General features: G+C 45.6%; 1 protein-coding gene across 2 annotated transcripts in view; it reads right to left on the bottom strand.

Annotated features, from left to right (window-relative positions):
• LOC126072886 (protein argonaute-1) overlaps positions 1-24186 on the bottom strand; it is a 43483-nt gene extending 19297 nt beyond the window's left edge. The window contains exons 1-12 of one of the 2 annotated variants that reach the window (XM_049878746.1): positions 23943-24186; positions 18795-18978; positions 15830-15950; positions 15172-15353; positions 14640-14776; positions 14294-14428; positions 14061-14148; positions 13277-13424; positions 6421-6540; positions 5934-6065; positions 5677-5810; positions 1567-1751 (exon numbers count right to left, since the gene is read on the bottom strand). In XM_049878746.1, coding sequence (XP_049734703.1) covers positions 1567-1751; positions 5677-5810; positions 5934-6065; positions 6421-6540; positions 13277-13424; positions 14061-14148; positions 14294-14428; positions 14640-14776; positions 15172-15353; positions 15830-15950; positions 18795-18978; positions 23943-23967 — 1591 coding nt within the window. In that variant the 5' untranslated portion in view covers positions 23968-24186. The remainder of the gene's footprint in view (positions 1-1566; positions 1752-5676; positions 5811-5933; positions 6066-6420; positions 6541-13276; positions 13425-14060; positions 14149-14293; positions 14429-14639; positions 14777-15171; positions 15354-15829; positions 15951-18794; positions 18979-23942) is intronic. The other variant, XM_049878747.1, reaches the window with a different exon arrangement.
• Positions 24187-24401: the final 215 nt, after the last annotated feature.

Here is a 24401-nt window from a genome sequence, read left to right as displayed (position 1 = left end):
ATAAATCTGTCTTGGAGGAAGCACAACCAGAATGCTCCGTAGAAGCAAGGATGGCGAGACTAAGTCTCACATACTTTGGACATGTTATCAGGAGGGATCAGGTCCTAGAGAAGGACATCATGCTTGGTAAAATAGAGGGTCAATGAAAAAGACGAAGACCCTCAACAAGATGGATTGACACAGTGGCTGCAACAATGGGCTCAAGCATAGCAACAATTGTGAGGATGGTGCAGGGCCGGGCAGAGTTTCATTCTGTTGTCATAGGGTTGCTATGAGTCGGAACCTACTCGATGGCACCTAACAACAACAACTACATGCTAGGCACTGTGCTAGATACTGTTTTTTATATAACTAATTAATAAGATTCAGATAGATTAGGTAACTTGCCTAAAGCCAGTAGACTGGTATAGCCAGCACTGAAATTCAGTTTGGGCTAATTCCAGAGCCAGTGATATTTCCACTATATTGTGGCTTATGGTAGTCAAAGCAGATGGTGCAAGACAAAGTTAAGAAGACTAAACTAAGATCCAAACCAAACCCACTGCTGTCAAGTTGATTCTGACTCATAGCAACCCTATAGGACAGAGTGGAACTGCCCCATAGTTCAAACCCATGAGTGGCTCTGAGGGAGAAAAGACCTGGCTATCTGCTCCTGTAAAGATTACAGCCTAGGAAACCCTATAGAGCAGTTCTACTCTGTTCTATAGGGTCACTATGAATAGGAATCAACTTGACTGCAAACAACAAGATAAAATGACAAAGATAAATAAAAATAGATAGGAGAAAATATCAAGACATCAAGGGAAGAGGAGAGCTGAGAAAGGCCACTAGTAACTCTGTGCAGAGGAGGTTTGGTAGAGATAAGGTAGATGAAAGAGGTTGAGTGGGTGACTGGTGAGGAACTGGGAGTAGAGAATGTAGAGAACTCATTCAAAGTCTGATGAAGAAAAAAAAATAGCAGGAGGACAAAATCTAAAGGAGATGGGAATATTATGGCAACGTGATATAGGATGGGAAATCTAAAGATGCTTGAGGACTGAAGGGTTTGAAGCCCCACAGGTAGCAGGGTGGGATGGGAACAAGAGCACAGGGGATTGACCGATGTAAGAGGAATGAGACCTTTCCCCTTGAGGCAGGAGAAATGGAGAGGGAAAATTGGGTACAGAGAGGTCTGTAGTCATTCCTATTCTTAAAAAAAAAGAGAGGGAAAGAGAAAATCTCTCAAAAAATCCAGCCAAGGGAACATGAGCAGAGCCATCCAATGTCCTGATAAAACAACACACTCCTAAGGATAGGAATATGGTCTGACCCATCTTAGCCCACCATAGAGATCAGCACACAAAGAACCCCGGAAAATGTTACTAAGAGGGGGTGTAAACAGATAAACAGGCTCTGAGATGACTCAAACGGCTCACATGGGCTGATACTCCTATAAGAGGAGCACTAACATTAAGGAACAGTTGTGGCCACTCTCATGAATCCATATAGAGTCCTCCCCAGAAGCTTCCAGGTAGCTGCCCTGAGAAGAGTCCCATCAGCGTTATCACTATCCCAAAAGAACCGTACCATACACTGGCGTTTTCCCTGGCAGGATGACGATAATGAGTTGTAGCCCAGAGTAGGTGTTCTTGAGATGCCGGAACATGGGCTCCACGCTGTCTGCCCCCTGTGCATATTTGCAGAAGCAAGGCTGGCCCTGGATGGGCATCCCTGCATCCTTGGAAATCTTCCGCAGCTGGTCCGTGAAGTTCCTGCAGCACAAGGATGGTCATGACAGGAGGCAGTGAGGCCCACGTTAATGCCTCTGACTGAACACTTCTATCTTAGATGCCCACTACTATGACCGGCTATGAAGGATTCTAAGGCAACTGAGGTACAAATACAGCTAGTGGAAAAAAAAAACATATATACTCAAGTAGAACAAGACAGAGCTTGCTAACTGCTCAAGGTACTAGCAGAGAGCTGGAGGAGCCCAGAGAATGTACCTGTGGGAATTCTCAGGGTCCCCACCTTGTCCCACCCAAGAAGCTGATTCCTGTGCTCTATTACATGTCCTTAGCAAGAGGCAGATGCCCAAGAGGTAGGCCTCTCTGCTCAAAATAAAATAAGTGAGGTTCCTACAGTGATGAGAATGTAGGAGATGTTAAAAATGAGCTTCCTTCCTCTCCTACTGGTTCTCTGAACCCTGAGAGCAAATTGTTAAACATGCTTCTTTCCTTTGGCTTTAGGGCTTTACCCTAAGGAAGGAAGACAAAGAGGGGGTGCCTATGTAGTAGATTAAAAAAGAACAAACTATATACATATAATGACTGAAACGAGCAACAGGAAATTTAATTTGTGAAAATCCTGCATTTAGATTAAATAGTGTACAAATAGAGAATGGAAGCAGTTATTTAGGGGATGAGGGCAACAGTTTCGGCTTTTATAATATAGTATATAAGTATCACTATGATAGATTAAAAAACATTTAGTGAAAAACTCAAGGACAAACACAGTATAACTATATGTAAAAAATTCAAAATCATTTACATACATATATGTATACAAAATATTTAAATAAGATAGGAAAGTTACAATAATATGTGACAGTGGCTGCATCAGAAGGGAGAAAAAGGACTAGGATGGAGGAAATAAAAGAACCTCAAATTTATAGAAAACCCAAGGATCAACATCTACTTTAAAGCATAGATGAGAAGGGTAGTGGGCAAGACAATTAAGTAAATGAAAGTGAAACAACTAGAACAGAAAAAAAGAATGTTGATACAATGCAAAGAATGTAACCAACGTCGCTGATCATTATGTCTAGAAACTAGAAGGGGAACAGGTTTTGCTGTGTTTATTTTCACCAAAAATAGAATAAAGTTGTTAAAAAAAAAAAACACTCACTAGATCATAGTCACTTCTTCACAAGGGCTTTTCCCCCACCATTGTGAAGATCTACATTTAAAAGTTTGGCAAATAAGCACAAAAATAGGTCCCTGATACTCAGTCAGCCTGTGAAGGTCCTATTTTTGTCAGTTACAGTATCAAAAGCAAAATATATTTTTTATAATCTAATTATTTCCTTACTTTACATGTAATCAGAAAGAAGATACTTTTCCTTCTTTTAAAAAAAAATTTTTTTTGTTCTCTTCAAAGAAAAAGTCCTCATGATTTTATAGTGTATGTCTTTTGTAGAATCAGGGTTTGAGGACTGAGAATGAAAAACTGGGAGATGTGGAATGATGTGAGGGTGGGACATTAAATTACATTGAAGTGAATAAAAAAATAAACTTCAAATTTATCTGTAATTTTTTTTACTTTTTTTAAAAAAGGATAAAATAAATATGACAAAACTCTGGATGGTGGGTACATGAGTGTTTGCTGTATTATTCTCTATCTTTTTTTATTTATAATTTTTTTTTTTTCAAAATAAATGTTAAAAAAGATACAGTGTAAGAAAAAAAAGATACAGTCTAGCCATTGCTTGATGTGATTAGGAGCTAAGACTTTGATGGGCTACTAACAGTAGTTCTTCCATTTCTCCACCTTGTATGCAACTGCACATAGCTACTCACAAAGCCAAAGTGTTACCAGATGCCATTAACGGTGGATCTCCACCACAAGGACAGTGGCATTCCCAATCTTCTCTCTACTGCCAGATCATACCTGGGATATTGTGACCTGTGCTGGGTTTCACAAAGTGTGCTGAGACACATCTAAGATAGAGAAGGTCTTAAAATCCTGTCCTAAAAGTGACATAGCTGAAGTAATGGGGCCTCTTTAAAAGAAAAATTCTAAGGGTTGAACCTAGAGTTCCCTCATCCATCCCCAACTACCAATTTCTTCAATTCCACACCACCTTCTTCTCTTGCCCTTCTGTCTTGGTAGAAAGATGCCCTTCCACTGTACTCTGGATCCCATACTCTCATACATACTTAGGGACTTTGCTCCATCTACTTTCTAGGTTTTCTGGGTTCTATTTTTAGCTATCTGCTTACTATGTACATTTTCCCTGGACAATCTCATCCTCTTCCATGCCTGAGGATTTATCAATCTTCATCTTTACCCCAAAACCACATATCCAACCAGGGACCACCAACCCAGCTGCACAAGCTACATTACTCCCCACTACATTTAGGGGTCCCTGGGAGAAGGGGGTATTTAATGAACTAAACCCTTCCAACTATAAGAATCTAAGTTTATCAGTTTCTAAATTCCAAAATATCCAAAACAAGTAGATTGTGTCCCAAAAGAAATGGACAGGGGAAAGATATGGGAATAAGAGAAGAAGCACCCAGAGAACAGGACTACCCATGAGGTGACGTGGCACCAAGGGGGAGAACTGGAGCTCCAAGGGAGCCTTTCCAGTATGGCTAAGGGCCAGTCTTCCAATGCCAGGCCTGGACCAGGAACAGCCTGGCCGAAATGGGGCTACAATCCCAGCAATCCAAGAGATGGAACAAGAAGAATCCATTAAGAAAAACTATACTTGTGATGGTAGTGGTTGTGTGTCTGTGAGAGGAGCAGGGCAGCCAGAGTCCCCACATTCCTCAGGGGCTGCTGGAACTAATTCTTACAAAAACCCCACGGCCAGCTGAATCCACCAGGAACATATCTCTATTGTCCTCATCAATGCCCAAAGTGACCAGCTCCATTGACTCTTCGCATCCTCAACAAAACGCTCTGACCCCACTTCAGATCCAGAGAATAAGAGGCCACCACTGCAAAAGACTGCAGGAACCATGGAACTGTACACTTTAAATGGGTAAATTTTGTGGTATTTAAAATATATCTTAAGAAAAGCTATTAAAAAGAAAAAACCTACAGAGGAAAGTCAGTGTCTGCTTCACTTGCTCGTTCACTAACCAAATGTTGTCCCCTGCCCCCACCAAACCTGTTAAATCATTTGGCTACATCGCCTTTCTCACTGCTGTCACCTATACCCAGCCCCTCAGCCACAGGTGGCTCAGAGGCCCTGACAACTCATGCTCACCTAATTCAGGTCACTTGGACCTGACTAAAAAAATTCCACATGCAGGAGAGGGCAGTTCAGAGGATCAGCTGAACAAGCCGCTTTTTTGTTTGTTTGTTTCCAATTAATAATACAACCTTTGAAGGTTCAGATCTGATTTGATTCCACCTTGACACTTTCTTAACATGCAGACTTTGACAAGTTACTTAACCTCTTCGAACCTCAGTCTCCTGAAAATGGAAATATCACCACCTACTCACTGTGAAGGTGCAATGAGAGAACATAAATTAGGTAATTAGTACAATGTTGGTGTAAACATTAATAGTCATCACTCCTACTATTTACTCACTGTGAAGGTGCAATGAGAGAACATAAATTAGGTAATTAGTACAATGTTGGTGTAAACATTAATAGTCATCACTCCTACTATTTACTACCACTCTTAATTATAACTCTAACAATAAAATAATTCAGGCCTCCTTAGGAGACTCATGTCCTGAAATCATCATCTCTGACATATATGGCAGCTCATCCAGACTCCCAACTACAATGAACAGAAAAGGGACAAGAAGAAGTTTGAGCCAAAAAGTGCAAGGGAGGCAGAAACTCAAGAGTCAAAAAGAGGAGATTACGGATCAAATCTTAGCCCTTGGAGGTGGGAGGAGGTAAGGCAGTTCTAGGGTCCTTCCCACCCTTCCACCCATATTCCCAACCCTCCTTACTTGAGCACCTCTTCTCGACACTGTTTCTGGGGTGCGAAGCAGGCGATGGCCCAGACTTTGATCTCAATCCCATTGTAGAACTGTTTCCCCCGCATGTCCCAGACACCCTGATTGGGTGTGGCAATGGCCCGGTTCTGAGGATAGGCAGAGGGGGCGCCCGGGTGAGCCTCAGGAGAGCCAGGTGGGTAGGGCGGCAAAGGCCCCTGCTATACAACCCAACCTCCCCATATACCCCAGAGATGTTGTCTGGCCCTGACCCTGCTCACCCGGCCACCGTACTGCAAGATGGGTGCCGGGAGCACTCGTCCTGTCACTTCCGTCATGTCATCCTTCACTTTGATCCCAAATTCCTGGATATAAGGATCTAAGTTGTAGCTGGCATTCTTCATCTGCAGAGCAAAAGAAGGGGATCTAATGAGAACAGCAGTTTGGCAATACTGCTCACCCCCTGAATCCCAAGGAGAGAGTCTCGCAGAGAGGCTGTGGGTGGCAAGGAATAGCTCTGGAAAAAAGGGGAAAGAAGATCAGGGAAAGTGGGAGTGGATAACACAAGGAGGTAATACAGGAAGGAAAAAGAAGAAGTAGCTACAGGGTCAAGAAGCAAGAGCAACCCCATGGAGTCTCTGGCACAAAATCCAGACTTGTGTTCTCTCAAGGGTCCTGATGGGGCAGAAGAGCAACTATGCTACCAGGGTCCCCAGTGACTGAGCAACCGAGCATGCATTTCTCTATAGCCCCACTGACCAGACGGCTGATCTCCTCCTGTCTGTCCGGCGCCGACCTGGCTGTAGCCTTTATCATAGTCGAAGTCTGGTTATCAGTCAGCTTCTTGATGCAGCGCTGCCCAGCCACGATGTTACAGACCTGAGGAAACAAAAAGGACAGGTAGCTCTGGCTTGAGTGCAGTCCCCTCTATACCCAGAGCCTCACAGTAAGAGAAGAGGCCTTGGCTATCAGCCCTGGGGAATGGGACTGCAAAACCCCCTTGTGCACACGTATATTCTCCTATTGAATTTTACTTGATAAGTACGTTAGAAAACATCCATGTGCAACACAAAAGGCAGGATGGCCACTTCATGATTAAGAGTCTGGGAACCAAAACCAGATTTGGGCTCACATTCTGTCATAGCCACTTAGCAGTTACTTGACTTTGACCAAGTTACTCAGTGTTTCTCAGCCTCAGGTCTCCTAAGTTATATGGGGAGAACAGTAACAATCTCATAGGGTTATCTGGAGATTAAAAAAAATAAAGCACTTGAAGGGCTGACTACAGTTCTGGGATATAGCAAACACTCAATAAATTGTAGTGTATATTACTCTTTACCAAAGGTACCCAGTATATACACCTCTTCTAAATACTAAAAAAACACAATATACACAACTGGATTCCTAAGGAAATGGGCAGTTCTCCATCGGTGGCTACATCCTGTACCCCACCAGGAAGACTGGGCCTGGATCTAAACTCTCGAGCCTAGTCTACAGAAATCACTGCCTCTGCTGGCCTGACATCCATGTGAGGAACATTCCGCCCATTGGTTCCTCACTTCCAGATCCAACAGGACACCACGGAGATCAAAAGAGGCTTTCCAGTGATGTACAAGACTTTCATTCTCCAATATACTGTATTCAAGATGTCATGAACAGGAGACCTTGTGACAGAGTAGAGAGGACCAATATGTTCAGAAGACTTGTGTTTGAGGCCCAGTTTTGTCATTTCTAGGTGATTTTACCTTGGGCAAGTCCCTAAACCACTCTGAGACTCTACTTCTTTAATCTCTAACATGGGAAAATCACTCGCTATCCCATATGGTTGCTGTGAAGATTTAGACAAAATGAAATGTGTAACTTGCTCCCATAGGGCCAACATTCTGTAGCACTGGCTCCCTTCCTAACTCCCAGAATTCATGCTGAACAATAGGAGGGGAAACCAGGACAGATTAACCCGCCTTTAACTCTGTACTCTAAAGAATATGCAAAATAGTCAATTCACTTAAAGAAAATCCAGAGTTGTTGAAATTTGTGAAGTTGCGCTCCTGAAGACACCTTGAAGTTGTAGCACTCTCTACAGATGATTTCAGCCACTGAATTAACACTAGCAAAAGACTGAGGCAGAGAGCAACTATCAGGAAATGAACAAATTTTGCTAACACTCTCACGAGTCTGGATGACTATTTGAAAAAAAACCTGGACTGGAGGCACTGGCCAGTTCTGGTTTCTAGCTGTAGGGATTCAAACAATCCTTATCGTTCTTCTGCTTAAAGTCCTCTAATGGGCTCCTAGGGAAACCCTGGTGGCACAGTGGTTAAGTGCTACGGCTGCTAACCAAAGGGTTGGCAGTTTGAATCCGCCAGGCACTCCTTGGAAACTCTATGGGGCAGTTCTACTCTGTCCTATAGGGTCGCTATGAGTCGGAATCGACTCGATGGCACTGGGTTTTGGTTTTTTGGTTAGAGCCTTGGTGGTGCAGTGGTTAAGAACTCAGCTGCTAATTAAAAGGTCGGCAGTTCAAATCCACCAGCTGCTCCTTATAAACCCTATGGGGTAGTTCTACTCTGTTCTATAGGGTCATTATGAGTTGGCATTGACTCAGTGGGAATGGGCTCCTATTACAATCATAACAAAATTCCACCTCACTGCCTCTGGCTGGACTCAAACTCCCAACCTTTCAGTCAGCAGCCAAATGTGTTAACTGTTTGTACCACCCAGGGACTCTGTACCTCAAAACATACCGTCATGGATGAGCCTTAAAAACTAATGAAACTAACATGGAGGAACCTGGAAGGCATTATGCTGAGCGAAATCAGTCAGAGGCAAAAGGACAAATATTGTATAAGACCACTATTATAAGATCTTGAGAAATAGTATAAACTGAGAAGAACACATACTTTTGTGGTTACGAGAAGGGGAGGGAGGGAGGGAGGGAGGGAGGGAGGGAGGGAGGGAGGGAGGGAGGGAGGGAGAGGGTTTTTTACTGATTAATTAGCTGAAAAGAACTGCTTTAGGTGAAGGGAAGGACAACACTCAATACATGGAAGGTCAGCTCAACTGGACTGGACTGGACCAAAAGCAAAGAAGTTTCCGGGATAAACTGAATACTTCAAAGGTCAGCGGAGCAAGGGCGGGGGTTTGGGAACCATGGTTTAAGGGGACTTCTAAGTCAATTGGCAAAATAATTCTATTATGAAAACATTCTGCATCCCACTTTGAAATGTGGCGTCTGGGGTCTTAAAAGCTAACAAGCGGCCATCTAAGATGCATCAGTTGGTCTCAACCCACCTGGAGCAAAGGAGAATGAAGAACACCAAGGTCACACGACAACTAAGAGCCCAAGAGACAGAGAGGGCCACATGAAACAGAGACCTACATCATCCTGAGACCAGAAGAACTAGTTGGTGCCTGGCCACAATCGATGACTGCCCTCACAGGGAGCACAATAGAGAACCCCTGAGGGAGCAGGAGATCAGTGGGATGCAGACCCCAAATTCTCATAAAAAGACCATACTTAATGGTCTGGATGTGACTAGAGGAATCCCGGCGGTCATGGTCCCCAAATCTTCTGTTGGCACAGGACGGGAACCATCCCCAAAGACAACTCATCAGACATGAAAGGGACTGGACAGTGGATGGGAGAGAGATGCTGATGAAGAGTGAGCTAATTATATCAGGTGGTCACTTGAGACTGTGATGGCATCTCCTGTCTGGAGGGGGGATGGGAGGATAGAGAGAGTTGGAGGCTGCCAAAGTTTTCACGGAAGGAGAGACTGGAAGGGCTGACTCATTAGGGGGAGAGCAAGTGGGAGTAAGGAGTAAGATGTATATTAACTTATATGTGACAGACTGACTTGATTTGTAAACGTTCACGTGAAGCTCAATAAGAGTTAATAAAAAAAAAAAAAACTAATGAAACCCCCAGGCTGTCTGTTAACCCAGAACTAAAACCATTCCTGATGCCAACTCTTCAGACAAAGATTAGACTGGACCGTAAGACATACAAAGATACTCATGAAGAGTATGCTTCTTAGTTCAAGCAGATACTTGAGACTAAATGGGAAGCTCCTGTCCAGAGGTGAGAAGATGAGAAGGTAGAAAGGGACAGGAGCTGGATGAATGGACACAGGAAATCCAGGGTGGAAAGGAGGAGTGTGCTGACACAGGGATAGCAACTAGGGTCACATAACAATGTGAGTATAAATTTTTGTATGAGAAATTAACTTGAGCTGTAAGCTTTCAGTTAAAGCAGAATTTAAAAAAAACTAATGAAAGAAGTCAGTCACAAAGGACCACATATTATATGATTCCATTTATATGAAATGTCCAGACCAGACAAATTAATAGAGACAGAAAGTAGAGTACTGACTTCCAGGGGCTGGAAGGGGGTGGAGCAATGAGGGAGGAATAGGATTTGACAGCTAATGGGTATGAGTTCATTTTAGGGCAGGACAAAAATGTTCTAAAATTAGACTGTGGTGATGGTTGCCAAGACCCTGTGAATATACTAAAAACATTTAATAAAAAAAAAAAAAAAGATACACCTTAAATAGGTAAATTGTATGGGTTATGAATTATATCTCAATAAAGCTGTTTAAAATACTCTTGGAAATCATTATTTTTTAAACGAATAGATAGATATTTGTTAACTCAAAAAAAAAAAAAAAAAATCCCACCTTATCAGAAATTGGGAATTCTCACACATTGCTGATGATTGTAAAATGGTGCAGCCACTTTGGGAAATAGCCTGGCAGTTCCCCAAAATGTTAAACACAGGGTTACCATATGACTCCACTCTTAGGTATATATCCAAGAGAAATAAAAATATATGTCCACATAAAAACTTACATATGAATGCTCATGTCAGCATTATTCATAATACTTGAAAAACGAAAACAACCCCAAACACTCACTGACTGATGAATGGACAAATAAAATGTGGTATATCTATACAATGGAATACCACTGGGCAATGAAAAGGAATGAAGGAATGATACATGCCACAACATGGATGAACCTTGAAAATATTATGCAAAGTGAAAGAAGCCAATTACAAAAGGCCACATACTGTACAATTCTATTTATATGAAATGTCCGGAACAGGCAAATCCACAGAGACAGAAAATAAATCAGTTACCAGAGGTTGAGAGGAAGGAGTGGGCAGTGACTGCTAAAGGGTACAGGATTCCTTTTGGGGGTGATCAAAATGTTCTGGAATTAGATAGTTGTGGTGACTGCACAACTTTGTGAATGCACTAACAATCAATGAATTGTATACTTTAAAAGGGTGAATTTTATGGTACGTGAATTATATTTCAAAAAAGTTATTCTAAAAAAAAAAAACCCCACCTGCCATATCCTGTATGACTTGACCCTGCACCTCTCCCCAACATTGTTTCCTACTACTTTTCCATTTCTATACTACATGCCAGCGAACACGGCCCTCTGTCAATCCCTCAAAATGCTCCAAGCTCACTGCTGTTTCAGGGCCTTTGTACTTGCTATTCCTTCTACCTGGAAGGATTTTCCCTGAGGTTATTATAAAGCTAGTTCTATCATAATGCAGGACTCAGCTTAAATGTCTCCTAAAAGAGGGCTTCCCTGACCATAATAATTAAAGTAGCTCTCCACCCCTCTTCATTCTTACTTCTATCCTCTTAACCTGTTTATTATTGTTATGGATTTTATTATTGTTATGTTGAAGTCCTAACCCCCCTGTACCTGTGAACATGGCCTTGTTTGGAAAAAGGTGTATTTGAAGATGCCATCAGTCTACATGAGGTCGTACTGGAGTAGGGTGGGTCCTAATCCAGTATGAATGGTATCTTTATAAAAGAAGGGAAGAGACAGAGAGGAACACACAGGGAAGAACACCGTATGAGGACGGAGGCAGAGATCGCTGCAGCTGCAAGCCAAAGGAACACCTGGGCCTACCAGAAGCTGGGAGAGGCAAGAAAAGATCCTCTCCTGGACCCTTCAGGGAGAGCATGGTCCTGCCAACACCCTGAATTCGGCCAGCTATCCTCCAGAACTGTGCGACAACACGTTTCTGCTCTGATTAGCCAATCGGTTTGTGATACTCTGTTACGGCAGACATAGGAAACTGACACAATTATCCTCATAGTGCTTCCACTATCTGAAACTGTCCTATCTATCAAATTATTGTCTATCACCGCCCCCGCCCAACCTTTAGAATGTAAGCTCCATGACAGCAGGGACGTTGTCTATCTTGTTAACTTTTAAATGTGTATACACCTGGCACATAGAAGGTGTATGGCACACACAGTAACCCATAAAAAAAAGCCGTTGCCGCTGAGTCGATTTGACTCATAGTGACACTACAGGACAGAGCAGAACTGCCCCACAGAGTTTCCACAGAGCACCTGGTGGATTCAAACTGCAGACCCTTTGGTTAGCAGCCATAGCACTTAACCACTACACCACCAGGGTTTCCACATACATAGTAGCTCAATAAATACTTGTTAAATAAACAAACAACAGTAAAAATCAAGATAGAAATTACATAAATTATTCAGGCTTGGAACCGTTGTTTAAATAGAAGTAATGTTAATTTACTAACACATCTCAGCTTCCAGTAGGTATAATCTAAAGCCTATCTATTTAGGTGGGATTGTCCCCACAGTGATTCGTTTATACCTCAGAGAACATACTGCCTTCATCCCATTTTCTGCACATCAGCGGCTATTCACCAAATCCAAGTTTTTAAATTTTGAAATCTCCTCTCTCTTCGACCTAATTCCCTCTGCTTAGTTCTAAAATCCCAGAAGCTCACAGAAGGTTTGCTCTTTAGTCCCACCACCTGACTCCTATGCTAGAATAAAGAGGGTAGTCTAAGCCAGTGCTTCTCAAACGTTAATGTGCATATGAATCCCCTTTTGGGGCTAGTTAAAATACAGATTCATACTCAGTAAGTCTGGGTAGAGCCTGATGAAGCTGATGCTACTGGTCCACTGGCCACACTTTGAGTAGCACTGGACTGGACAATGAGGCATTCAGTGGCAGTTTCTTATCAAATATTTTGGTTAGTGTATACCAAACCAAATACAGTCTGTTGATTCTGTATTTGCATTCGATGGCTTAAATAGCATTATTATACTTTCTTTACTGTAGGATTTCAAAGATCTGCAGAAGTATACCAATCTTAGGGCTAAAATTTTTTTCAAAAAGAACACACTGAATCCTTGGGGAAATAAGATTTACGTCATATTACATTCATTTCCATTTTCTGTAGAATAAGATAAACCTGTATCTCTAACTCATTTGGGAACCCCAGCTCCTGACATCAGGGAAAAGAAGAATGAAGTGAAAAACATGAGTGTGAGTATCTGAAATCTCTGTCCTGGGGAAACTAATTACTTATTAAATAGTAAATACGGTTTGCACCTCTGTCTCACAGCCCTGAAAGGAAAACACAAGACAACAGGATAGAGGGTAAGAACATTTCATAGCAGAATTACCTCATATCACTCAAAATGTCAATTTTCCAAACTTCAAAATGAGTATAAGACTATAAATGGAAGAACAGACCTCTGATGACCAGTGTGCAGGTATAATGCCTCTTCCCAGCCCAGCCATTACTTGGCAGCCTCACCTCTAGGGGCAGGTAGGTATGCTTTTGTTCCTGGCCAACTTGCAGGCAGGGCAGATGGGGATACTTGAGCTGAAGGTTATATTTCTGCTTGAAATACTGTGCCACTGTGCACTCCACAGTCTGTCCACTCTCCAGTTGCAAGGGAAACCTGTTTGGGGGAAGGGAAGGAGGTATTCAATCCCACCTCTCTAGATGCACAGCCATGGGAAGTCCCGGACTTTGTCTCATCCCTACCCATCCTCTTCTCTTAGCACTGCCACTCATGGGAAAGCAGGCAATATGGAGCTCCCATGGAAAAGTCAAAGATTTCAGAGGCAAGTTCCACAAAGGTCAGGACCATGTCTAACTCATCTGTACTTCTAGGGCCCAGTATAAAGCCTGACACAGAGTAGGCACACATAGTCTACTATAGTCTGAGGTCAAGAGGAGGAATGGAATCAGTGATAGCTTCAGGGACCCAGATTACTTCTTTAAGGGAAGAATAAATTGAGAGAGATTCTAACATTTACAGAAGCAGAACAGGAATAGGGGTAACATGCCTGTTCTATAGTAAAGGCCCAAGGAGGAAAGGTGGAGACCAAAAAGGTAAAAATGGTACAGAGTATCAGTGGATCTAGTAAAGTTGGGGGAGGGATGCCAAACTACCACCACTCATCTTCAAAGACAGGGCCAGTTCAAGGTCATTCTCAGGGGCAGTAGGGGAGGGAACAAAGGAGGGGAGTGTGTCTGAAATCTCAGCCCTCTTCCATGAACAGAATATGGCTTAGCAGCCCTGCTAACTTACGTCTGATGGCTAGCAGGGCGGCGGGTAACATTACACACACGGTATTTCCTCTTCATCTGTCCACAGTGGGTCACTTCCACCTTCAGCCCTAGGATACATACATTTTGTGTCAGGGTTGGAATAGGTTGCCCACGTGCCCAACCTTGGCCTCTCCCCTGAACATACCCCAAGGGGATTTCCTCTTAGGGCTAAAGAGACAGTAGCACTGTTTCTCCTCCCCGCCTGGTCCTCACCCTTGATCTCCTTGGTGAAGCGAACACGCTGAGAGTCCGTGAGGGGCTTGGGCTGCTCATCTATGTTCCTGATGTCCAACACCTCACACATGAACTCAATCACCGGCTGCGCCTTGTAGAAAGCAGTGGCTGAGACTGGGGGGACAGAGCAGGAATAGCTCAGCTTTCTGTCTTCCAGGATAAATGGAGGCACTGCTCTTTACACCCTCTTCTTTGGTGTGGGATAGGGGAGGCCCCAGGGCTGTAGGGATTAGACTAGGAGTGTGGTTGCAGAACTGGGAGGGACAGGCTGAGAATATGGTCACTGGGCTCGGGGTGCCCCGGCTCCACAGCTCTCCCCACTCACCATCAATGTTGAGCATCATCTTCCACATGGCAGGGCGCACAGACTGGTGAAAGCCGAACCAGACCTCGCGCCCACCCCCCAGCGGGTGGTAGTAGCCCTCAGGCGGTGAGAAGAAGGAGCGGCCCACGGGGGTGTACCTGGCAGGGACAGGCAGAGAACTGGTCCCTCGGGCACAGGTCCCCACCCTGTGAGGCATCCTGGGCACGGAGGAGCCCGGGCCTGGAAGGCAGGACACCAGGGCTTTAATTCCAGCTCTGATCCCTTACTAGCTGTGTAACCTTGTGCAAGTCTCTACCCTTTGTCTGCCCTGCAGAGACAGATGGGGTAAGGCCCAAAAAGATTTAAGAGGGACAGGGGCAGGGCTTTAAACCATCTAATTGTATATGGACACTTGGCCTGGCACACAGTAGGGCTTAAAAAAGTTTTTTTTTGAAAGGCACGCAGTGAGACCTTACTAATGTACTCATTCACCTCCTCCCCCTACAACAGTTCTTCTACCACTTGTAGCCCAGATGCTAACTATGCCCAGTACCTCATGGATGCCAGATGCCTCATGGCCACATCCAGGGCTTGCACGGACTCCAGGGGAACAGGGATCTGACCGCTGACCAGGGCCTCATGCAGCATGCGCCAGCTCACAATGGCCAGCCACTTGATAGAAACCTTAAAGATTCGATCCTTCCCTTCACCAGGGATTGTCACCTCAAAGTCCACCTTCAGGAAGGTGAGAGAAAGGTGTAAAGGACTGTCATTTCTTTCCCACGCTCTGCTATTCCCTGCCGTACCCAAATGCCTCCCATCCTAAGGATTTGCCAAGAATGCTCCTTGAGCTGACAGGGATCCCAATGGGGACCCCAGAGTAAATCCAGCCCCTCAGTCTCCAGCCACCATCACATGCTAGGTGCTCATGAAACAAGGCCCTGTCCTCAGTCTCCCTGGCTCACTGCTTCTGTCCCTTTCAACCACACCTAGCAGGAAGTCCTTTAGGTCTATTTTTAAGTCTAATCTCCGTCTGCTTGGGATGGGGCTAGGCACACAGTATGACAAATAACCACCAGCACCTACCCACCCCTCACCCTAAAACATACTTTCTCTGCACAAACAATGGACAGCCACACTCTAAATAGGCTTACATGAGCTCTGTTCCACCCCAGGTCCCTGACGCAGGCCTACCATGATTCCAGCCTTACCCGTTCATTGCCAATGGGCAGTGCGGTGACAGTGTAAATGTTCTTCTTTCCATCATACACGGGCTTGCGATCACCAAAGATCTGAGGCTTGAAATGCTGGACCATGTATTCCACCACTTCCCTGTGGGGCATAGGAATGGCCTGTAGAAGCTGAGAGACTACCACTTCAAGTTTCTGGAAGTAGTTCTAAGTCCAGACAATGTCCCATCTACTACTCTCACTCCTGACAGCTACTCTAATCTCATGTATTCTAAGGAAGTGCTTCTCAAACTTCAACATTCATATGAAGCACCTGGAGAGCTTATTATATGCAGATTCTGATTCAGTAGATGAAGGGAAAAAAAAAACTCAAACCCACTGACATCAAGTTGATTCCAACTCATAGCAACCCTACAAGATGGGTTTCCAAGGAATGGCTGGTGGATTCGACCTGCTGACCTTTTGGTTAGCAGCCGTAGCTCTTAACCACTGCACCACCAGGGTTCCATGTACCACCAGGGTTCCTGAAAGTCTGCATTTCTAACAGGCTCCCAGGTGATGCTTCTGGTCCTCAGCTGACCACCCAGGCTTTAAAGGACCGCAAGAGTGGGTGTGAGTGCCCACTGAGCAGAAGGGGAGGCTGAGGAGAAAAAGGCTTAACCCCAGGGACTGGAAAAGAATCCAAGCTGCTCCCCTCTCCACTCCTCAAGCTGATAAGCAAAAGTAGATAAGGAAGAGATCTGAACTAGAGTAGAAACAAACTGGAAGAACTTCATCTCTTCCATCTCTCTGAAGCCCTCAGTCCTATCACCCCTTTTTCTCTCCATTAGTATCTCTTTGACTTCACTTCCTATTGTCCTCTTTGATGAGCCCCAGAATGTCCATTTATCGTTCAAAATTCAGCCCATCCAACCATCTAACCTCTCAACTTTTTAAACCAAAGCTATTGAATACCACTGGATGAAAACACTCAAAATGTAGACTGGGAACAACGGTAAACACATAGTTTCAAACCCAGTTAGACTTCAGTAACGCCCAGCAATTTTTTCATGTCCTTCATTAACTGTGTCAAGCCTTCTCTCCAGAGCCCATTCCCACCTATCAGAATGTAACTCTAACATGGCTGAAAAGAGTATTGAAAGGCTGCTCTCAAGTTCTCAGAAATACACATAAACATTTATATATATACTCATCTTTTCCTTCTTTCCTGTAGCCACCAAAATTTCCCTTTTATATGTACTTTTTTAAAGATATGAAAATATGTTCAATTTTACCCATTAAAAACACAATTTAAAATTAGACCAAGATATAATTTTCTATCCATCAGAATGCCAAAGATGAAAAAATTTTACATACGGGATTGGTTCAGGCTGGGGGAACAGAACCTGATACCTTGCTGATGAAGTATAAACTAGTACAATTTACTTTAAAAAAAAAAAAGAGAAATTTAACAATGAATTGTGCCAGCAATTCCACTCCTAAGAATTATCTTACAGATACACTCCTAAGTGCAAAAATGTATCCACGTATAATAATATTCAACTCAGTTTCGCTTTTGTAGCAAAAGTTTAGACAACCTAAATCTGGCTCAGTAGATCTATTAAGTAAATTATAATACATCTACTCAATGGAATACCTAAGGAGCTATGCAAAAGATTAAGGCAGATCTGTATGTACTGATATGTATTATTACCCAAAATATATTCCCCCCAGTGGAAAAAAACAAGTTGCAGAACAAGGACCCCATATCTTACAGGTTTTTAAAAATGCCATATATGCATACATGCTTGTATATATAGAGAGAGAAATCTCTGGAAACATATTTGGGAATAGTAACAATGAATGCCTTTGGAGAGAGACACTGGGGGACTGGACAGCAAGGTAACGAGACATTTTTCACTGCTACTCTTTTTGTAATATTTGGATGTTTTTACATTGTACGTATAGTTTTCAGGAGACCCTGGTGCCGTAGTGGTTAAGAGCTACAGCCACTAACCAAAAGGTCGGCAGTATGAACCCACCAAGCACTCTTGGAAACTGTATGGGGCAGTTCTACACTGTCCTATACAGTTGCTATGAGTCAGGATTGACTTGACAGCAATGGGTGGGTTATATAGTTTTCAAATAAAATAATTCCAAAAAGAAATATTGCTTTTTGTGTCTAAGAGTAATCACTCCAATGTGTATCCTGCAATGTCCTCCTCAGCAGAAACATTCCACTCTCATTCCTCCTCTCTTGTCCTATACCTTTAACCTCTCCTTCTCCATGGGCTCTTCCCAGTCCATAAACATATCCATGTTTCCTTCCTTAAAAGTCTTCATTTACTCATTTCAATAAATATTGAAAAGTGTGCTTGACCCCTGTAGTCCTCACTAGCCAACAGATTTCCTCTCTCCCCACTTCACTACCAACCTTCTGGAAAAAGCTATTGGCTCTCACTATCCCTACCACCTCACCTCCCATTTATTCCTTAAGTCATGCAGTAGATCATTAGCCTAACTACCCTACTGAAACCCTGATGACATAGTGGTTAAGGGCTACAGCTGCTAACCAAAATGTCGGCAGTTCAAATCTAGCAGGTGCTCCTTGGAAACTATGGGGCAGTTCTAATCTGTCCTATAGGGTTGCTATGGGTTGGAATCAACTCAACGGCAATGGGTTTGGTTTTGGTTTTTACCCTACTGAAACTGGTCTGGCAAAAGCCACTAATTATCTAATAACATGTAACCACTAATAGCACGTAACCACTATGCAACCAGGGTTTCCAATTATCTAATAGCCCCATCCAATGACCTTTTTCAGCATCTACTTTACTTTTTCTGGCATCTGAAAATGCTGGCCATCTCCCCTTCAAAAGCTTTCTTGGGATTTGGTAGTACCACCCTCTCCTGGTTTTTTCTTTTACCTCTCCGGCCCTGTTTTAAGATTCTGAGATTCAGGAAAGGGAAGATCCTAGGCTTGGTGGCTTAGATATGGATCACTCACCGGTTGACTCTGCGGGGACACTTATCCGGCTTGATGTCCACCTCGTAGTGGTAGACGTCGATCTTAGGGATATCCACCTCAAAGTAATTGGCCAGGAGCTTGATTGGTTTTCCCACAGTACCAATGCCGGGCCGGCGAGGTGCCTGGAACACCTGCTGCAGGGGGGGCAGGTATGCGCCTGCAGCTATAAGACAAAGAGCCTGGTGAGGCCAGAATCTGGCAACCTCATCAACACTCTGATCAGAGAAGGCACAGGCCTCCCAGAACAGGAACAGGAGAGCATAGAGGAAGCCTCTTTCTTGCCTACCCAGCTGAAGGCTTCTGCTGGTTCAGACACCTCAGGCTCATTTTTTTTTTTTTTTAAACCTCTCTCCAGTCGGGAAAATTATCCCTATTGTCTATCTTAAATTCACCAAGTGAATACACAGTAAGTTCCTATTACATGTTAGGCAAAGAGGCTAAATCTGGTTCCCAGTAAATAAAACCATTTTTTCTTTCTACTAGATTGAGACATTTGCCCCTACCAGGTGTCTAGCAGAAGACCAAGAATGTCCTCCGCCATCCGGATTTTCTTCTCACTCATCACCTTTTTTTTTCATCACCATCCTAAATGTAAAAAGGCATCATCTTTGAATGCTCCTCTACAATGTGGGCAGGAGTAAGAGCCAAAGGAGGCCAGGTTAAGGTAGGGGTGGTATTTGAGACAGGGTTAAGGCAACTAAGAGGCTAGGGTTAGAGAAACAGAAAAGGAAAAAAGGCTAAAAGGATAGTTTGGAGGTTAAGGAAAAGAGAAAGGCTGAAGTAGGGGGCTAGAAAAAAGGCCGGAACTGGGGGTCACAACAACAACAACAAAAAAGCTTGAAATGGGAGCCCGGGGAAGGAGAGAAGGCTGGAATTAGGGGCTGAGGCAAGATAGGTTAGAGTTGGGAACTGGGGCAGGAAGCAAGGCTGCAATGGAAGAAACTAATGAAGAAAATCCTCAAACGAAGTAAGAGCTGGGGAACAAATATAGGAGACTGAGGCAAGAGGAGGCAAGAATTAGGGGCCTTGGGAAGGAGAGGAAGCAATTACGATGCTGGAAAAGGGGAAGACGTTGGCTCTGGGAAGGAGAATACAAAATTTTTGCAGTCCCTTCAGTTTATATTCAGCTGACCCCTTCACGTCCCACAGTTCCTTCTACACAGAGGGCCCAGACAGTAGCAGAAGGGATCAATTTCAAGACAGAGGGGGCCCTTGGGAGGGGGCTAGGGCGGAGCCAGCTCCCGCTCCTTTCTCCTCTCTTGTCACCAGTCTGGTTGCTACCTCCAGTCTTATTTTTCCAGCTTGAGGGGAAAGGGAGAAAGAAGGAACACGGTCTGAGAGGAGCCTTTGTCCTCAGCTTAATTGTCCCGCACAGTAGAGGACCAGCCCAGGTGGGAGGGAAAGGAATAAACCAGCCCAGAGCCTCCCATCATCAGAGCTCTGCTTTCACAGCCAGGCTGGGGGGGATGGGGCATATCCTCAGCTGGAGGGTCAGGAAGAGGTCAGATCCATTCAGGGGAGGGGTACACTTCCCAGAGCTGAGCTGCTCAAGTCTCCTTTACCTGTCAAGCCCAGCCCCACTGGGCAGACAGGGAAATGGAGGCCCAGCCAGGGCGGACAAGGCCCTCAGAACTCAGCTACATGGGGAAGTGAAAGCCTAACTACTAGTATCTGGCCACCTAACCCCAAAAGAGCTGGACAGAAACTGAACACAAGCCCACAGTCAGACAGACACACATAGACACGCTTCTATCACATACATCCAAACACATACACACAGACCTAGGCAGCTTACCTTTATACATATGCCCCTCACTGCCTTAGACTGCACTTTCTTCAAAGGCAGGGACTGGGGACTGTACCTGCCTTGGTCCCTGTTGACTCCCCAGTGCCTGGCACACAGCTGTTCAATATACTGACATTAAATGAATGAACATATCCATAGACACACCACAACCACACATAGCACACAAAACACTTGAACACCTGCAACTGACCAGAAACAATTACAAATCCTGCACAGGACAAACATATATCACCCTTGTGCATGTGGCCAGTAAGAGAGACCCTCCTCTGAATTCTTAGATTCCATTTACCTCCTTCAGCGTCCCAAACTGGATAAATGTTTGGGGCCTTGGGAGAAATACATCTCCTAGAGCTGGGGGCTGGGTGGAAATGATGGGGGATGGGACAGATACTCTAGCCTCAAAGCCTTCCCTTCCCCCAAAATTGAACTAGTACACGCCAGACTTAGTCTTGGAGCACACTCTACTCCAAGAATGCTTTGGGAAAACAGGAGAGCCCCCATCCTCCTTCATCCTGGAACTTGGGAAGGCAGGAAGAGGTGGTAATCTCTCTCATCCCATCCCCCTACACGCCTCCCAGCTGTACAAAGCCCCCCATCCCACCCCACCCCCAGCTTTAAGTCTGAGAAAGGGAGACACTTCCCTTCAGACCCAGACAGGGACAGACGGCCACTTTGTGATGCAGATGAGGGCCCCAGCAGAAGGACAAAGCTTGGGCCTTGGGGGAAAGGGGCGGGCCCTTCCCTGCAGACAGAAGGAAGGAAGGAGGGGCCCTGAAAAGGACACTCCCCCTCCCCCATCCCCAACTGGCCTAGAGAGGGAAAAGTAACAGAGCTGAAAGCCCTGGCCCAGGGATTCCTTCCCAGCAGTTCAGAGGCCTACATATCTCTCAGGGAGCCAGACTATCTATTTAAAAAACACAAATCCAAGGCTGGGTTAGCTGGTAGATAAGCAAAGGCTAACAGGCCAACCTCTCCAAAAAGAATCTGTCCGCACATGAGTATACACTGGTTATCAAATATTCAATTATGCGCTTGACCATATATATATTCACACTTGAACATGATTCAGTTCAAGTGTGAATATACTCTGTGTCATGGCCTATGCTAGGCAGTTGCTGGTTCCACAGATAAATCAGACACTGCCTCTGCACCTGACCAGAGTTGGCATACTTGGGCATAAGCCCAGTGAGGCCTGCAACAATGCCTCAGTTTGTGTGTGTCCTCGGGCTATCTCAAGCCATCACCCTAACTCCTAATAGTCTGAGCCTGGGAAGGAGGCAGTTATGGGGTTCCTCCACCTGAAGTTTCCAGAACTAATTTCAATTACACCCTTTAATGAAGCGAAGCCTGTCCCACTAGGCTCTTCCTAAGGCTACCGCAGACACCAGGCTTTGTCCCTTCCCTAGAACCTTATTTTTTGTAACAAACAAAAAGGTCAACTTTTTCCATCACTCCAGAGCCCATTATAAATTCATCAGGATAAAATCATCAGCAGTCTGGTGTTGGTATTGGTGCAAGCCCTCAGAAATTCATCTGGATCTCTGTGACCCACCGCACTTCTCTAGTCCACAGGCTGTTGCAAACAGGCTCCAGCCTAGAAAACCAAGAGAGCTCCTGAGATGATGACAGGCACCTAAGGGAGGGAGAAAGTAGTGACCACTGAAGTCAGTTGCTTCCTGAACTCTATTCCCATACCTTAGGGCCCACAGAGTCTCTGTAAGGTTGTTTCTCTTTTCGGGAGAAGAGTAGTCACTAAATATTTATAGATCACTGAATGGATAATTTGAGTGAGTTCGTAGGAGGTATTTCCTTGAAGGTAGAAGGTTTGATCTAAAAGACAAAGATCTTTCCACCAGAGAAGTAAATCCTATTTCCATTCCTAGACCAAATGGAAGGAGGTGATAAGAGGTCACCTAAAGAATTCCAGGATCCAGAATGTTCTTTCTCCCATCACAGGGTAAGAAAGAGACCTAGGACACAAGACATCCCAATACCCCACAGATCATCCTGCGGGCCCTAGTCTTCTTGGGGAGGCCTGCCTCCATTTCTCCTCTGTTCTTAGTTCCTTTTCTCCTGCTTGCATGTAAAAAAGGAGAAGTTAAGGCTATCAGCGGGAACTCAGTACACCAAGGTGCAAGCTAAAATCTCCCACCCTAGTCCCTCCCGACCTAGCTGAGCAACCTAGAGTCTAATGACATGGCTCTGACAGTTTCTGGGGGGTTGAGAGAGGGAAAAGGAAAGAAAGACTACAGATAACCAGTGAAGTATAGGAACCGTGAAAATATTGAGGTATAGGAAAAGATCAGGCTGTCACCTTAATACACATTTCAATAGAAAGGTCCTCATCCTTGGATTAAAAGCTTCAATCTCTATTCAGTATTGGCCCAGAAACTTGCAAAGAAGGCAGAAAATCCCTTCCAGGTAGACTTGGTCCTGGCCTTGGTCCCTCAGTAACGAACACCTTTTCTAAGGCCTATCTTCAGGGAGGACCCACCTTCACCCCCCAAAACACTGCTTTAGTCTCAGTCTTTCCTTACTCTACTGGCAAAGAGGAGCACTTTGGCAGTTTCTCTTAACCTTAATTGGGAAACTGTGACTGAGGGGCTTCAGGGCCAAGTGTAAGAGACCCCAAGATGGGGGAAGGGACCATTTCCACTTGGCCCTCCCAGCATAACGTTAGAGAATCCACCCCATCAGCTCGCTCCTTCTTCCAGGCCAAACCGGGACTAAGGGGTGGGGGAACGATCTCAGGCAGCCACGCCCCCACCACACTGGGCAGCCCCTTCCAGCTGCCACCTCCGCGCATGCTCCGGCGCCTCTGCTCCGGCTCCCCAGACTCACTGGGGGGAATCCCGCGGCTGGGATTCCAGCCCAGCTCTGGCGCCTTCTCCCCGAGACACTAACCCAGCCCAGCCAGGCTGAGCCCCCGCCCCCGGCATGCGGCTGCTCCGGGCCCATCTGTGTCGCCCCCTCCTCTCCGGGACACCTGGAGCCCGCCCCCTGCCACCTGCCGGGCCTCTCCCTAGGCCTCCTCGGATATACGCGAGTCTTTGCGTGCTACCAGGGCCTTCTCCAAGATTACTTCCCACCCCCAGGACTGCATACAGCCTCCTTCTACAAATGGCCCCCATCTCAGGGCTCCCTTCACAAGGTCTTCTCTCCCGGAACTGCACACAGCCCCCTTCAAACTGGGCCCCCATCCCAAGAGAGCCCCTCTCCTCACTCAGGAGCCCTTCCCTCACTCGGAAATCCCGCTCCTCACGCGGGAGCTCTCTGGTCCTTGGAGCACGCACAGCACCCCCCTTCCCCGGGGCCCTTACCTGCTCCCGAGGGTCCCGCTTCCATCCCATATACCCGTGCGGAGGTCAGGCGGCCTGGAGACTTTGGAGTCCAGCGTGAGGGGCCTAGGTACCCCGCACTTTAGCTGCTTGGGCTCCCGGGCCGGGCTCGGCTCCCCCCCCGAAGCCCGGCCGCTCGCACCGCCGCCCCCGCAGCCTCCGTTGCCGCCGCGGCCGCGGAGCCTGCAGCAGCTCCCCCTTCGAGCGCCCGGCCAGTTGCTAGTGCGCAGGCGCGGCCGCCAGGCCCAGGGGGCGGACGGGAACGAGTCAAGCGGGGCGCTCCGACGGCAACAAAGGCCAATGGAGAGGGGCGGGGGCACCGGGGACCGGAGGCAGCGGCCCCTGGTGGTCACCCGTCGCCATGCAGCCCAGCGGGAGGGCTCCCGTAGAGGCGCCGCGAAACCGCGCAGCGGCGTTAGTGAGGCTGGGAGGCCCACCCCC

The sequence above is a fragment of the Elephas maximus genome, chromosome 3 (genome assembly GCF_024166365.1).
Source record: "Elephas maximus indicus isolate mEleMax1 chromosome 3, mEleMax1 primary haplotype, whole genome shotgun sequence".
Taxonomy (NCBI): domain Eukaryota; kingdom Metazoa; phylum Chordata; class Mammalia; order Proboscidea; family Elephantidae; genus Elephas; species Elephas maximus.
The sequence above is the reverse complement of the archived record's forward strand: the minus strand, read 5'-3'. Positions and strand labels throughout refer to the sequence as shown.